The sequence below is a fragment of the Alligator mississippiensis genome, chromosome 5, assembly GCF_030867095.1.
Source record: "Alligator mississippiensis isolate rAllMis1 chromosome 5, rAllMis1, whole genome shotgun sequence".
In the NCBI taxonomy this organism is placed as follows: Eukaryota; Metazoa; Chordata; order Crocodylia; family Alligatoridae; genus Alligator; species Alligator mississippiensis.
The window spans coordinates 206,590,658-206,607,836 of NC_081828.1; the positions used below are offsets into that span (position 1 = coordinate 206,590,658).

At 45.4% G+C, this 17,179-nt stretch overlaps 1 protein-coding gene across 8 annotated transcripts in view; it reads left to right on the forward strand.

Annotated features, from left to right (window-relative positions):
* The first annotated feature begins 1,366 nt into the window (after positions 1-1,366).
* KMT2C (lysine methyltransferase 2C) overlaps positions 1,367-17,179 on the forward strand; it is a 308,664-nt gene continuing 292,851 nt past the window's right edge. For 5 of the 8 annotated variants that reach the window (XM_059729204.1, XM_059729209.1, XM_059729208.1 and 2 more), the window contains exon 1: positions 1,369-1,908. In XM_059729204.1, coding sequence (XP_059585187.1) covers positions 1,715-1,908 — 194 coding nt within the window. In that variant the 5' untranslated portion in view covers positions 1,369-1,714. Of the gene's footprint in view, positions 1,909-17,179 lie in introns of all 8 variants that reach the window. The other 3 variants (XM_059729206.1, XM_059729205.1, XM_059729207.1) reach the window with 2 other exon arrangements.

Below are 17,179 nucleotides of genomic sequence, written 5' to 3' on the forward strand. Positions count from 1 at the left end.
AGGAATTAAGTATGCCCAACCCTTGGTTACATCCAGCCTAAACTAAACCTGCTACAAAAGGTTTGTTCTGACATGGAGACGACCCATATTAGGCCAAACAGACGAATAACAGACAAATAGACAAATGATATTAGCTAGATTAGGCTAAATCTGCCTTTGGAAAGTTTTGCTGGTAGAGCTATAATGATACACAGTACCTGCAAAATACTCCTAGGGCGGACACAGCTTATCACTGGAAAAACCGTGCCCTGGTTGGTATAGCTGAGTCCAGCCTCCCCTCCCGCCAGTCCTGCAGCGGCACTGGCCAAAGCATGTTTTGTGCCGGCACAACTGCCACAACGTATCTTTTACCAGCATTAGACCCGAGACCGCGTTGTCCTCCTCATACCCCTAACAGTCATGCCAGGAAAAAACTTCAGTGTGGACCTGGCCTTTTGAGAAAGTGATAGTGGAAACAAGACACTGTAATTTTTCCTTCGATGCAACTAGTGGGGGTAAAACCTTGGTGGCACTTGTCCCGTTCACCTAGCCCACATTAAAAACTACCTGTGCCTTGTCCTCACCGGGATTTTACGTGGAGATAACCACAGCAGTGTTTTGGGGGGGGACGACACTGTTTTTGTTGTGATGGAGACATAACCCGTAACTCAAGCATCTAAAAACTGAACTACAGGTGTTAAATTATATCAGTGCTGATATTGAGTGAATAACCACTTAATGACATGAAAAGTAGGTAAGTCAGTCAAGCTAATGTCATCGAAAAAAATAAAATAAAACTTTTTTCCTAGCATGGGCAAGACCTAACCACTCAAGTTACCTTGTTTGAAGCCGAATTAGCCGACTGGCCGGGAGCTGATGGGAGAGGCTAAGAATACAAAGGTTTAACTGGAGAGACTGCTTTTCAATCAATTTGGGTTTAGATTAGTATCCAGGAGAGGGCCAAAGAACGCCCACTTTTTTCCCCCTCTATCCTCTTGGCCAGACCCGGCCCTAAAGCGGTACATTTAAAAAAAATGAGAACAAAACACCTCTCTGCAAAAGTCAGGCCCTCGATGGTAATGTTCCGCGGGTCTCCCGGGTCCGGGCATCGGCTGGGGCTTTCAGTGGCTCCCCCGGAGAGGCCGGGCAAAGCCCTTGGGCAGCTTGAGAGGGAGCGGGGGAAGCCGGGGTTGGTCGCCTCTCTGCTCCGGCAGCTCGCGTCCCCACCCCCGGCAGCGTCACGTCGGGACGCGGGGCTGGCTGCACTGTGGCGGGGAAGGGGGAGCCGGGCCGGGGCGGCGAGGCGAGGCGAGGCGAGGCGAGGCCTGGATGCGGTGGCGCCGACGGCAGGCATCGCCGCGGCGGCCCCACGCGCGCCCCGGGAGGCCGGCGGGTGCCGCGTGCGCCCCGTCGGGGCTGTCAAAACTTCCTCCCCGCCCTGCCCGGCTCCTCCCCGGCCCGGGGGCTCCGCCAGGGGGCAGGGCGCGGGATGAAGCGGCCGCCGCAGCCGGGCAGCGCCGCAGCCTGAGTCCGTGCGGGGCTGTGCCGGGTGCGGTGCGGGGCGCCCGGCGATGCTCGGCGGAGGAGGAGGCGGCGGCGGAGGCGGAGGTGAAGCGCAGAGGCGCTGCGGGAGCAGGAGGAGCGTCGGGATCCGCGCTGCTGCCGCCGCCGCCGCCGCCGCCAGCCTGGTCGTCCCCCGCGCCCGCCCGCCCCGCGCGTCCCGCTGACGGGCGGCATGGCCGAGCCGCGCGCCCTCGCCGCCGCCGCCGCCGCCGCGCCGCCCCCGCCGCCAGAGCCCTCGCCCGAGCCCTCGCCGCCGCCGCCCGAGCCCGGAGCTCCCCCCGCCGCCGCCGCGGCAGCCGCAGACAAAAGACCTCGGGGCCGGCCTCGCAAAGATGGCGCTTCCCCTTTCCAGAGAGCCAGAAAGAAGTAAGTTGCGCGCCGCGGCCCCCGCGCCCCGCCGGGCCCCGCTCCCTCCCCGCCGCGCTTCGGGGGCGGTCGCCCGCCCGCCCCCGCTCCCCGCCCCCGCCAGCCGCGCGGCGCGGGGCAGCGCCGGGCCCCGCTCCTGCCCGGGGGTGACGACAGGGACACGTCACAGCTGGGTATGACGTCGCGCGGAGCAGGAAGCGGGGCAGAGTCGGTGTCGGGGGGGCACTTGACTCGGCCCCTCGCAGGTCTGGGGCCACAGACTGCGCGGGGAGCAAGGGAGCGGTGGGGGGGGGGTGTCCCATGCCATCCAGTAGCAGGAGGGAATATTTCTTCCCTCATCTTTCCAGGGTGTGGGGTTGAGTCCTCCCGAGTCGATAAGTCCAGGCAGAAGTCTTTTGAGTTTTGCACCGGTCCCTGGAGAACCGTTTGGGGTTTGGGGGCTCGCGTCTTGGCGTAGCTTTTCGTCCCTTTTCAGTCTCTGCTTTGTCAAAGCGACGCTAATTTCCCCATAGCGAGAATTTCACGGAGGTGCCCTGTTGTTGCTCCCGCCGTCCGGCACCGACCCACTCGTGTGCCTCACGCTTGGGTGTGAACCTTGCAGTTTCGTGTAGACGTGTAAATTCCCAGTGTCGTACGCAGGACGCGTGAGGTGACTTGGTTGATAAAACTGAAAAATAGTTTGAGGTGAAACTCTGAATGCTGCACGCTTGGTCTGAACGCTGCACACGCTGTGCCTACCGCTACAGGCTATAAACACGTGAAATAACTCATTTTAAGAACAGCGTTATTTGGGGACATAGTTTGTTCTTCTACGCCAGACTGAGATTGTTTCCACGCTTCATGAAAGCGGAGCCTCAGTGTAATTTCTTTTTCACTTAAATTTCTGCTCTTAGAGAGAGGCTTTCAAATCGGGCTGGGGTAATTTAGACTTGTTCTTCCAAAAATGACTACCTTTAACATGAGCATTAATGTAGAGCACGGCTGTGCCAGTGCCTGAGAGCTGGAAGCAAAATGAGCAAAAAAACAAAAGTGAAAGCTGAACTTAATTGGCCTCATAATTCTCAAGTAGTGTATGAATGAAATGCAAAAACAAACGGTGTTTTGTTTTTCCCTATATCCATCCTTCTCTGTGGTTTGATCCTGCAGGATTGCGGCCTCAGATATAACCCCGCAAGTAACCACCTTTTCTAAAAATAGGATTTTGTTGTTGGTCATCATGATCCCCTGTGTATAACTGAGTAGATGACTGTTGGGCTCTTCTAAGCACCTGTGTTTCTGGGAGGAAAGATGTCTCTTTCTGAAGTAGCTTAGTTTTAGTGTTTCAACCTGCGCAGTATCGTTTAACGTTAAGATCAGCCCGGTGCAAGCAAAACAAAAAAATGAGTGAAAATGAAGTTTCTGCCGGCTTTTGTCCAAGTGTGTAGATCCTCTTCTCTCTCAGGCTTCCTAGTTGGATTAATATGCCTCATATAAACTAGATAAAAGAGCATATGTTCAAGCATTTTCTGTACCATAACCACATGTCTAAATGACTATCAGCCAATCGGATCGTTCACCCGCTTTATCCCATTATAGAAAATGTTCCAGGGACGGTTTAGTCGGATGCATAAGTGTATGATATTAAAAAAGCATAGCCGAACTAAACACATTTCTGAGTTAAGGGTGACAGCCTTGGAGATTGGTATTTGAAAACCAGTGTAGCTTAGTATAGTTCACCTCCTCACAGACCATATCTTTAAATGGATTATTAAGATAGTCTTCTGTTTGCCTGTAAAATTTCCCTCTGCGAGGTGCTCATAACCCTCAACTTGTCCTGAAACCTCACAAAAGTAGGCCCTTTTTTTTTTTTTAAAGGACTACAGACATTGCCAAGCTGGCAGACACCTATTTAATTCCGTCTAGCCTGGCATCATGCCCCTGGCAGCAGCAGTACCTGATTCTTCCCAGAAAGGCCGTGTATCCCCATAATGCACTGAGACAGTCGAACAGTTTCTGTGCAAGGAACACGGGAGGTTGCCTGTATGTGGTGAAGAGAGAATCAGCTTACACCGTGCTACAGGCAAGAGTCAGTGGTGCCAGTGCCCGGAGAATGGCTGTCTGTAGAGCAGTAATCCAGGCCACCCTTTTTTTGGTTATAGCATCAGAGGCAATGGCAGAAGTAGCCCTGTTGCCCTGTCAGTGCTGTTGATTCAGGACTATGTCGGGTGAATAGATGATGATGATTTGTATTACAGTTGTGTCTAGAGGCCCGGATTTGCTCTGCTGTGTTAGATGCTGCACAAACATAACACAAATATGGTTCCCACCTGAAAGACTACAATCTAAATTTAAAATGCGACAACAGGTGGATGCAACAATTATATGGGGGGGAGCACAAGGGAAAGGTGATGCTTATGAATGGAACAAGAGGAATAAGCAGTAGTCGCAGTGTCGTAGCTGCCACAGTCAGGAGTGATAAGTGTTTGTAGGGATTGCGGGAGAGGTAGGCTTTAAGGAAAGCTTAAAAGGAGATAATGTTGTGGCCTTGAGTCTTCCCACGTGGATTGCCTTTCGTGCATATGGCATGATGGTGCCTGTCTACAAATGTGACAAATGGACCATCAAAGGCAGCTTTGTGGAGGGGCTGGAGTCTGAGGGATGAAAAGTAAAATGGGACTAGGCTAGGAAAGAAAGGCCTTAAAAGTGAAGGCAAATATCTTCCATTTGATCCGGTAAAAAAAGGAGGAGCTCGTGGAGGTGTGCAATGAGAAGCATGAGAAGCTCAGTCACGAATAGGAAGACCATATTTCTATCAAACTTTTGAATAGATGGCAGGATTGCATTAGTAAAGGCCGGAGCGGAGGGGATTGCAGAATGACAGAACCTGGAAAAAAGTGGCAGAAGGTAGTGAAGGGTGACAGGGGGATGCAAAGCGGGCACAGAGGCACGGGAGCACCCCCTCCTTTAGTCCTGAGCAGCAGTCAAGGACATGTTATGTCCTTGAAGGTGGTAAGAATTGCCCCCCTTCCTTTCCCCTCTGTGACACATCCTGTCCCTTCTCATTTCCTCCCCTCCCCCATCCACTGCTGCTGCTGCTGCCTTCACTGTCCCTGTTGACCCAGGGACAGGGGGGGACTCCACTGTGCCCCGTCCCTCCCCAGCCAGTCTGGTGGGCCAGGCTCAGCTGAGGACAGCAGCAAGGGTGGGCAGTTTCCTCCTCCCTGTTCAGTCCCCCTGGGTGTCCTTGCCAGTCTGGGAGCAGGTGCGGGGAGGGGGGAGGGGGAGGGAGCTAGCCTGCTGCCACCACTGCTGCAGCTGCTGTGCCTGGCAGATTTTGGCTCCCTGCATAGCCTGCCTGGAGTATAGCAGAAGTGGCTCTGGAGCCTCCCCCTCCCTACTCCCAAGGAATTGGGGACAGTGGTGGGGGTAGGGGAGGAAGATGATTACCTGATTGGGAGACTTAAATAAAAAAAAGTCCCCTGCTGCTGCTGCTGTTGCTGCTGTTCCTGCTGCAGGGTATACCTACTCTGCAGGGAAGGAGCTGGGAGCAGTGCTGGTGGCAGCTCCTGCATCCCCCTTTACAAAGTCCTGGATTTGCTCATGAAAGGTAGCATCTTCTTGGACACTCTTAGATAGAGATACATGTCAGATGGCTAAACCAGTTAGTCTCTAAGGTGCCACCATGCACTACATTCTGCCTGATTTCAGACTAACACAGCTGACCGCCTCTGTGGAAAAGAATGCAAGTGGTATGAATGGTGGAGAAAAGGCTGAATCCGACAGATCTTATACAGGAGAAATTGGCAATGTTCAGATACTGTTTTTACAAATGGGTTTTAGGAGAGGACTGAGTTGAAGATGTTGCCCAGTTTATGGGTCTGAGTGGCAGGGATGTGCTTAGAAAGAGGAAAGAATGGGACAATTTGGGGAGAAGGATTAAGGGCTTGGTTTGGCCATGTTAAGGCTGAGTTAACCACTGAATATCCATAAGCTTGTATCAGAGCAGTACTGGCAGGTACAGTGCATTTTTTTTAATTACGTTTTAAACTATAAAGCCTTGTTAATTTCATCACACTGTAATTAGCACAGAAATGTTGGTCTCTTGCCACCTAGTTAAAATTTAGCAGCAGAGACCTGTAGTGATGTGTCATTAATTATGGTCACAATCGTAACAACTCCATAACTAAGCTTTTGTCCAGACTTCTATTCTAGCCTTTGTTTCCAAGGCTTACCAATCTTTTAGTGGGTGTAATCTCATTTTTATTTAATTTAATTTTATTTTTTTTTTTTTGCACGCTGGTATTCTTTAAAACAAGGTAAGAAATTCACTTTTTCACAGAACTTGCAAATTCTCATGAAAAATCTTTTTGTATGCTGCTCAGTTCAACATATTTAAAGTTTAAATGTCCTTGAATGTTTCACTACATGTTCTAGCTCGTTTCAGCAGCAGTAAGTTTTTGCAAGTTTCCAGACTTTAGACATGCAAATAGTTTTACAGACACGTACATTTGGAGTATTTGTAAGGACGTAATTATTTTAAGAATTGTTATCATTAGTTTGAGTGCACCCACTTTGGAATGAGCCAGCATTTACAGATAGCCACATTTACTTCAGACAAGCCTTCATACAATTATTTAGTTATGTTTCTTTGGTTCTTCCTCTTTCCCCTACCTGCTGCCATGGTCATACCATTGCTTTCCCTTGCCTCTGTGTGCTCTTTATTCATTTGCAAATGCTCATTTTTAACACCATAAACATGTTTTTAAAAACAAGTAGGCCAAAAATATATACTTAAAGTAAATTGGAGTAGAGAATGGGGAAAGGCACAACTTCTCCTAGCAGGAGTGGAGTCCTTACATGGCTGGACTTTGTACAGCCATTTTCTAGCTGAATTAAGTTACTAAGCTTTTGATTCTCAGTTATGAGTACAATTTTGTGATGAGTGAATACTAGAATTGTTATACATATTTGAGTTTTGTAACTATTTTATTTCATGGACAGAGTTATTAGGCTATTGATCAGTGTGTGTGTTTAGCATGTGTGCACACGTGCATGGGAATTGGGTGCAAAGCTTGGAGTCAGATTTGTTTATGTAACCTTAACTCATAATTTCCATAGCTTAAAAACAACCAACACTTTCAAATGATGCCTGTTATGAGATCTCCAATGTTGCAAATAGCTGTATTAGCCGTTTGTTTATTAATGTTTTGCATACTGTACGGTGAAGTTTGGTAGTACCTTCCATCTGTGGGTCTGCAGACGTTACTGAATTAGTCATCAGAACACGGTGAACAAGGGGCATGTTATCCCCATTGGGCGCATGGGGAGGCTGTGCCACAGGTAGGAATAGAAATAAAACCAGTCACTTTTAATTTTTTTCCCTGGTGTTTTGAGGCCTCTGGCACATTACACTTAAGATGTTACCTGGCCACACACAAATTAATGGCGTGATACAACAAGGAGTAGGCCACAACGTTACTACATGTTTTTTGTGTAATAACTTTGTGGCTGGTTCCTATTATGGTGTTTATTGAATGTGTGGCCAGGCTGGGGCTCCCAGCTGCAGTGTGCACCCCCATGGGAGGTTGCTATTTGCTGGTGCAAGGGGAGCTCTGGATCGTAATCTGGGGCTCCCCCTGCAGCGGCAATAAGGCCACATGTGGCATGGCAGGAAGTGTGATTGTGGGTATCATGTATCAGATCCTGTGGTGCCTATACTTGCATGTCTGCCAGGGGCCTGAGGGAGCCACAGGACTATTATTCTACAACATGTTTTATGGTAGGGGAGGTTCGTTAGGATTAAGATTGGAGGCTTCTCCAAATTATAAACCGAAGGATTATGTGCCTCAGCCTTGCTGAGCTTTTGCGGATGTTACTTTAGCAAAATATGTTAAGGTGGGTTTACTAAGATTAGGAAATATCAATAATTGAAACTACACAACTACACTTCAGAATAAACCAAGAATATTTTGTGCTCCAGCACACTCGCCTTTTCATTGTTTTTGTTCACATGCTCACTCACTCGACTTGGTGATATGCAGTGGGGTCTCGGAGTCATTGAGTAAGAGTCTCCCCTGCTTCAGTAATCTGCGCTATTGAAATCTGACATCGCACTTTGAACTTTTTCCTTGGTAGGTATTAAAGGAATATTACAAAGCATCACTGTTTGTACTACAGTACAGAGGTTGCTTAGTTCATCAGATGATGTAATCAATTGGTTTGGGTATTTGCTGCCATGGTAATTCTGAAAGTAAGTTTTAATACCATGGGTACTTCCTTGCAAAACAAAACAAGATAAAGTAGAAATCATCTTAAAATTCAGGACAATCATTGATTTGAAAGACAAAGAGCATGTAGAATGCACTCCGTTGCCTGAAACATGGGTTCTTTTTAAAATGCTGGGCAAGTGTTAGATGTTAAAGTTCCCAAGGACCTCTTGTCAGACCTTTATACAGCATTAAGTCCTATATATATATATTGGCTTGTTAGCTTAAAACATTCGTAACATTGTATATAAATGGTGTACTATGTTTTATTACTGAGTAGAGTCTAGGCTTTTGAGAACAAAGATAATTGACTCTGCTTTCATAGGTGAAACAGAATGACTTAATAGCAAGCATAGCTCAAATCAGCTCAGAATATGCAAAAAGCAAGAATATTAATAACTCTTCTTTAATTCAGGAAGTATTTTAAAACTAAAGCCAAACTATTGCCAGTTTCCCCAAAATAACAAACAAGCGCTGATGTGCAGTATACTTATTAAGATCTAATTTTTGTTGGTGAAGAACCACCTGCTATTCTTTAAAATGGTAATGAAAGTTTTGATAACGTTTGTTGTTTCCTTAAGGCAAAAAGTAACTAGCCTGATGCCTTAATTAGGCTGAAAACAGAAGAAATCAGAATTAAGCAATTTACTTTTTTCTTGATTTAATCTATCTTGCCTATTTACATCTTACCAATCTCTGTGGTATCTGAGCACTGTACAACATTGTAACAAAAAAAGCTAATTTTCATAAATTTATTGTACTTGCTTTATTCCTTCCTGTCCCTTGCCACTTGCTTCTGTGCACCTTCTCTGTCTTTCTGTGCTTTGGTTGTTGTCTTTTTCCCTCCACCCTTCTAACAGTGAGGTCTTCTAAATTCTTCTATTTATTTTCTGTCTGGTCCACTATCACTGTGATGTGCCCTCCTGCTGACAAGGGCTTCCCCCCCATAACCTGTCTGTTCTAGTCTCTCTGACCCGCAGAGGAAGAGGGTCTATGTATAGCATTCTCTTTCATGCTTGGGCCTCAAGGCTTTGACTGTGCAAACACAGAATATGCATAATTTTACTCATATGAGTAAACTTAAAAGCTTAAATGTTTGCAGTATTGGATCTTAGGTGTCTGCCCACTTTTTAAAAGGGTGTTCCACCTCCACCCCCCAAAACAGGGGGCTGTTAATCACAGGTAGGAGAATAATGTTGATTTGCCTAGATACATCATAGTAAATACAACGGAGCCTTGTCTCCAAGAGGATTTTACAGTTACATAGTAAATACATGTGGGATATCCAGCTGTGGGAGAAAAAAGTAGGCAGTGGACATAGTCTAGGGCTCCAGTATTGCAAATGCTTAAGCACAGGCGTAACTTTATTCATATGAATAACCTCATTGCATTCCTGTGAGTAAAGTTAATAATGCACATGCTTAAATGTGTTTGTAACCAATGTCTTAGGACAAGGCCACGGGCTTTTTCCTGTAAGGTGTGTTTTTTTTCACAAACGATAATATCGTATTGACTCTTTCTCTCGCATCCTAGTAGAAACAAGTCTCTAGTTTTTATCATAAAGTAAGAACTATGCAATCAACACTGTACTTAACTTTGTCTAGCTGCCTCACAATAAAACTGCAGAGCCTTGTCTCTGTTTTGATTTCACACTAGGCTAGCTATCATATGGTAGTTATCCATTTAAAAAATGTGCCTTTTTGGCAATGAAGATATGGCCTCTGTGCTGCTTGTACAGCTGTCCTCCTCCCACCAAAGCCAGAGACTGTACTTAATTTCAGACTGCTTTTGTCTGGGAGGTGCAGTTAAAACAGAATGAAGCGGTTCATCTATTAAGTAGTGTTTCATGTAGGGGGTGCACGGTTGTACTGGCTACTAGGAGAATTCTAGGTGAAGCGCAGGCTGTTGTGTTTGACCTATACGTCCCTATTTGTTTGGGGACCTGTTTTATTGGAACAATGCCTTCCACCCTCTAGGTGATTCCATGGCAGATGTGATCATCTGTGGTGCTCAGATTTCCATCCCTCTGGTCAAAATGTGACAGCTGGCAGCATGACATTTTAGGGGCAGGGAAAGCAATATTGGAAGCTGTACTGAAGGCTGTAATGTAACAATTAGGGAGGTTTTACTATTGAGGATTTGTTATGTGTAGTTATAAGTTGATTTATTGTAGATTCATGTTTCCTTTTGCAAAAGTTTGGGGTTTAAAGAGGAGCAACTGCAAATATACTTACATTCAATGAATAATATTTATTTCTGTTACACCACCATACCAGTTTAAGGCTGAAAGAGAGCTTGAGAGATTGTACTGTCCATTCCCCTGCACTGTGGCAGGATAAATATACCTAGTCTATCCCTGACATAAGTTTGTCTAATTTGAGTTTGGAAAAATCTCCTCCAATAAAGGAGATTTTACATCCTGCTTAAACACCCTGTTCTGCTTCTTCACTACCCACATAGTTAGAAAGTGTCTTCATTTGCAGAAAACCTTTCTTGTCCTACCCATAGAGGATATAGGAAATAATTGATTACTATCCTCTTGAACAACTTTCTACATCTTGGAAGATACTACTGTGTTCCTCCTTTAGACTTTTCTTTTTCTAGACTAAACAAACTCAGTCCCTTCAACTGTTCTTCAGTGATCAAGCTTTCTAAACCTCTTATTATTCTTGTTTCTTTCCTCTGGACTCTCTCCAGCTTGCCTACATGTTTCTTAAACAAGTACGGTGACTGAAGCTGGACCCAGTACTCGGGAAGAGGCCGCACCAGCACCAAGTAGAACAGAATAATTACCTTCTGTGTCTTACACACAACGTTCCTGCTAATACATTCCAGAATGAGAGTTGCCTTTTTTGCAACAACATCACATTGTTGAACCCTATTCAATATATGATCCACTCTAACTCCCAGATCCTCTTCTGCAGTTCTGCTGCCTAGTCAGTTATTTCCCATTTTATAAGCGTGCATTTGATCTCTCTTTCCCAAGTGCACCAGCGTGTCCTTGTCTCCACTGAATTTCATCTTGCTGACTTTGGACCATTTCTCCAATTTATCGAGATCATTTTGAATTCTGATCCTGTTCTCCGGAGTGCTTGTGACCCCTCCCAGCTCCGTCTCGTTGGCAAATTCTATAACTGTAGTCCATTTCCTCATCCAAGTTGTTAATGAGAATACTGAATGAAACCTGGCCCAGGACAGTTTCTGGCAGGACCTCACATGAAATGGCCTCTCAGTTGGACAGAAAATCATTATTAACTACTTTCTGAGTGCAGTTTCTTAACCAGTTGTTGCACCCATTTTAGGGTAATTTTACCTGGATCCTATTTCACAGAAGGGACCCTAAGGGTCATCTAGTTCAACTCCCTGAACAAGTGCATGATTTGCTGTTCTTAAACCATGTCTTAATTTGCTTGTGAGAATGTCAGAGGGGAACAGTGTCAAAAGCCTTACAGAAGTCAAGATATGCCACATCTGTTGCATTCTTCTTATTTGCTAGGCAACCGTACTGTCGAAAAAGGAGAGATTCTTGCATTTGACAAAACTTGTTTTTAACAAATCCAGGATGGCTTTTTTTTTTAATTGCCTTATTATTCTGAAGCTTCTTATTCATTGATCGTTTTAATACTTTGTTTCATTACCTTTTTGGGTATTGAAGCTAGGCTGACTAGTCTGTAATTCCCTGGATCCTACTTTATACTTTTTTTAAACATTGGTTTTGTATCTGCCCTTCCCCAGTCTTGTAAGAGCTTCCCTTTTCTCTCTTCGTTGGTGAAGATGATTGCTGATGTGTCCAGGATTGTTTCAGCTAGTTCCTTAAGTATTCTAGGCTGGGTTTCATCATGCCCTGCCAATTTAGATGTATCTAATTTAGCTGAATATTCCTTAATCTGCTAAAATTAATTGTGCTAGGGTTCTGGTCACAATTAACTTGTTTTATGAAAACTGAGGCACAGAAAAGCATTGAATACTTCGGGTATTCTCTGTATCATCTGTTACTGTATCAATATCATCTACTTTTTGCTCTCCTTTCTCAATAAGTAATATACCTATATTTCCCTTCCTCTTTCTCTTCTCTCTAAAGTATTTATAGAACTTCCCTTGTTGCCTTTATGCCTCATGCTAGTTGTAACTCATTTTACACCTAATTTTTATCCCTATGTGCTTGTGCTGTTCCCTTAAACTCAGTTATATATCCTTGTCACCACTTTTGTCTGATTTCTTTTTCATTTTCAGATCCTAAAAGCAGCCATGTTGATCTCGTACAATGCTTCCTGTCTCTCTCCCACACCAGGATAGTTTGCCATTGCGCCTTCCATATCATCTCTTTCACAAGTGCCAGCTCTCCTGTGCTCCTTTATTCCTTACATTATCTCCCCAAGAGACCCTACCTGCCAGTTTGCTGAAGTGTGATTCTTTTGAAGGCCATTATACTTGCTCTGCTCTTTTTGCTGCTTCTTTTCCTTAGAATCGTGAACTTTCTGTGTGTTACCACTTTCACCTAAATTACCTTCCACATTTTAGATCTTCAGCCAGTTCTTCCCTGTTTGTCGGAATCTAATCTAAAATAGCTGCTCCCCTAGTAACTTCCTCTAGTTTCTGAAATAATTTTCCCCTCAACCCATTTCAAGAATTTGTTTGGCTGTTTGTGTCTTGCTTTTCCAACAGATATCCTGGCAATTCAAGTTGCCTGTTACCCTGATCTTCTGGGTGCTCCTATTATTGCTCCAAAAGCCCTGTTCACGGTCTCCTTTAGCTTGAGTGGGTGCAGCTGCCTCTCCTTTTGCTGGGTTCTTCCTGGTTCTCTATTTCCTACTTCCCATTCCCTCTATCTCTTATAACCTTTCCCATCCCCATTTTCTTTTCTTTTTTTCCTCCTTTTTTTTTTTTTTCTGTCCACTCCCTCCTATTAGCAGTGTTGCCAGTTCATGATATTTGGTATTCTTCTCAGACCATTCTCCAGGAAATTGTGTGATTGCACAGAAATCTTACCTTTTCTTTAACAAAAAGAAAAATGGTTCTTGTTCTCATATTTGCATGGAGAGGTTTGAAAACGGGAACCTGAGAGCTCTAAGAATTAGAATGTAAAAAAAAAAAATCCCCAAAGCTTAACTTCTTTCTAAAATCACCTGAGTTTTGAGCCTATATCCTCATAACTCCTTGTGGCCTACTTCATATTTGCACATCTGGAGCTGGCAGTACGGCCACAGCGTGCTAGCAGTCTGCCTGCTTACCCAGTTTTCGAGCAGGAGGAGAATGAAACCAACACAGCCCTCAGTTCTGCTTTCATCCTGCTGGAGAAACACTGTGCAAGAGTTAATGCTTCTCTAGCCCACAGGGCATATGCGTGGGAGGGAGAGCTCATAGCAGCATAGCTCCTCAGGGAGCCGTGCTCCAAGGGTGGGGGGCGGGGTAGCCAGTCCAGAAAGCATCGGGAGGTTCCAGCTCTCAGCGCTGCTCCAAGATCTGTGTGGCTGCAGTCTGACTTCCCTGCTTAGCACTCCACGCAATTTCCAGGTTTGCTGCAAAGTAATAGATGACTTCTTGATAGGAGAATAGAAGGGAGACATGAGGATTTTTAACTTTTAGGGTGTCTGTCAGGTTTTTCTGCCAGTGTATCGCAGGGAAAACTGTACAAGATACTTGAGCCCAAAAATGAGGGGAAGAAATCTAGAAAATGCACTGATCTGTAGGTAGGATTGTCTCTAAATAAAATAGTTCCCTCACATCTACCATATGGCATTAAGAGGCAGATTGTGGCTGCCCTTTGTCCTAGTGCATAAATTGGGGTGACAGTTCAAAGAGCCTTCTCCCTCTTCCCGTATGCTCTTAAACAGGAGCCAGGTACAGTGTTAGTTCCTTTCATTCAGTTGAGCTAAGTACAGACAGGCAAAAAGCCTGAGGCTGAATTGATTCAGTCTTTGCAGGTTAGTCTCAATTGCGGAGATTAAACTGAGAAACAAGTGAACAGACATTCACTTTTATTACGGGAAATGCAGCCACATGGCTCAGGCCAAAAGCTGGGGGTGCTAGCCAGCATGGGCTGTGTGTTCGCTTCCTCTTTCTGCTGCCCCTGAGGTCTCTGGGATTCGCATTCCAGAATCACAGCAGCAGGACTCTACAGGGTTGCTTATTACTACTTCTTCCTGCTTCCAGCTGCCTCTGGGACTTGTAGTCCACAGTCGCAGCCAGCCATAAGTTTTAGCAGCAGGGCAGCTCTGTACTTGGGGGAAGGTGGGCTTAACCCTGTTTCCTGGACACAGACCCCAGCCAGGGTTTGCATGGGTGGGGGCAATTCCTGCCTCTTCCTGTCCTCATCCCTGCCTGCACGCCCCCCACCCCCCGCCAACCCTTCTCTGCTGGAGCAGACCGCACAGCACAGCACAGCCCAGGGCTGCAAAACATGCTGGGATGTGGCACCGGGGGGGGGCAGTGATTTAACTTGAACCAGGAAGGGGTCTAGGACAGAAGTTTCATAAACTGGCTTGACCCAAATCAGTTAAGTCTGATACAGCATTCAACCAGGTTTTTCTTAAGCCACTTTCAGCATTTTGAAACTGGTTTATGTGCACATAGGTTTTGTTCTGTTACAGGCTTAAACCAGTTTCTGATGACTTAAGCTAGTTTATGCATAACTTCTGTCCCTGGCCTTGCAGTGCAGACGTAGCTGTGAGCTACACCTTGGAGACAGACGTGGCTATACAGGTGAGAAGAAGGTATGGCTCTTAGATGTTAGGTAATAGGACTGCATTGGCCCTAGTGTCCGCCTGAATTATAACTCTGGCTTAAATTATTGTACATGTTAAATCATTAGTGCCTGTTGTACAACATTTCATCTGTCTCAAAGCTTTGAGCTCAATTACAAGATCAGTACATTGATATTTTATAAAAATGGGAGACAAAAAGAGACATGTTCACAAAAAGAGAATTTTTTTTGCAGTCAGTCTAAAACAGGATTTTACTTGTTTTAATAAGAATGGCACCAAGTCTTGGCGCACTGATTCAAGCATGCTTTCTCCGCCTAGTGTGGTCCCCTCAGGTAGGGCCTGAGGTACACATTTCTCAGTGCTGTTCTCCCAGTGTATTAGTATTGTTTTATATCCCTTGTGTTGACAAACAGGGAACAACAGTTCCTAGGCTATCAATCAGGTATTTTTAATTAATAGAATAAATCATAAGTAGAATCATTTGTAAAGGCAACTGACAATATTTTAAAAATCTGATATACTTTTCATAGTTTGTGCTGCCTGTCTTCATTTTACTTGAACTGGGCTTTATCTTGGTGAAAAGTATGTGTGGTAATGGGGGAGAGGGAAGGGAGGGTTCACTTGTGTTCACTCAAATTAAAGTCCTTTTCTGGACTGGGATTTAAGATGTTATATTAGTACATGTTAACTGACATGTTGTAAAAGTCTAGGGTAGACTAGACATATTGCCCTTAATATCCATAAACTGGTTGAGTTAAAGCCTAGACTAGTAGCTTTCAACCTTTTTAGACTCTCTCAGTATGCGTCAGCAGTGAGTTGGATGACTGTTTTAGTCCAGGCTATCTAACCGTGCACTGAGGCCCGGTGGTGAATTCTGGTGATGAATTTGTCTCCCAGCCCTGGAACTTCCTGTGTGGAAGTCCTTCCAAGTGAGTTGGACTGCCTGTGGATTGTATGGGCCTCCGTGCATCACTCTTATTCCAAAATTATAGTTTCTGTATTTTCAGATGTTTATATAGATACCTTGGTAGTCTATTCTGTTCAGACTTTTAGCCTTCCTGTTCTTTCAGATTTGCAAGGGAAAAACATCTCCAAGGCTTTACTGCAGTGGTTCTCAACATTGTTAGCTTCAAAGCACACTTCATTAGACCATGCCAGCTCTTAGTTTTCACTCACTTGGGGTGGGGAGGGGGGGGTTGGCTTTCTCTTTTTTCGTAACTATAGAACTTCTTTTTTTTTCTGTTGCAAAGAGCGCAGGAAGACCACAACAGGGCAGACTGTTTTTAACACTATAGATTCCTGTATGAACTCTCTTGTGATTTATGTTTGCCTGCCTAGCAGGGCTGACATTGTGTGGCAGCCCACGGCACCCTTGAAAGGATTGCAGGCACCCTGGTTGAGAAATCACTGGTGTAGCACTAACTCATCCAATGGGACATGGGCTGAGTTGCTGCTTTATTTTGCTTGCTTTGACAAAAGTTGTAGGAGGCGTTTTGTTAGACCGCCTTGCAACTCCACTTGACATTCTACTCTAGAGGAAGTCATTGGGCAGGCTAGCACATTAAATTATCTGGCCGGGTTGTAAACCAGTGGTTCTCAACTGTTTTAAATTCAGGTCACTCCTCCATAACTGCTTTTAATTTGGCGTCACCCCAGTTGAGAACCGGTATTGTGTTGACTCAGTGTGCCTCAGTGGTTCTCAACACGGGTGATGCTTCCACCAAAGCCAGGTGGAACCACCCTGCATACAACCTGTATAGCTGTATATACACCCCTATATAGCTTCTGTCTTGAGGAGGAGCAGAGGGTGGGCAGGGAGGGGAAGGGTCAAACCAGGAAGGGCAGCAGCAGGCCCAAGAGCTCCTCCGTCCTTTAAGCTTATGCAGCCATACGTGAGGTTTGTGGGGCGGTTCCACCTGACTGCTGTGGCAGCCTGGTTAAAAACACTTTTGTAGACTAAGCTTTGCCTGGCTCTGATTGGGCGCATCTACACATGCATTAACGCACTTTAGTTAATGCACATTAAACTAGTACCTCCATTATGAGGTACTAGGAAAATGTGTATCAGCCTGCCTTAATGTACGTTAACTAAAGGGCATGCTTTTTAAGTGACACTTAATGCACATTAGCCTATTTTCATGCATATTAAGTTAAAAGCACGGGGTGCCTGTACACGAGCACAGGGGCTGCTCCGATGTGCTGTCAATACAGCATGTCAGGGCAGACTCAATTAATTGAGTCTGCTGGAGCATGGTAATTGTCGTGCTTCAGAAGCCTTCAGTGTCTTGTGTATCAGTGTCCCCATGCTTCAAAATGGTGGTA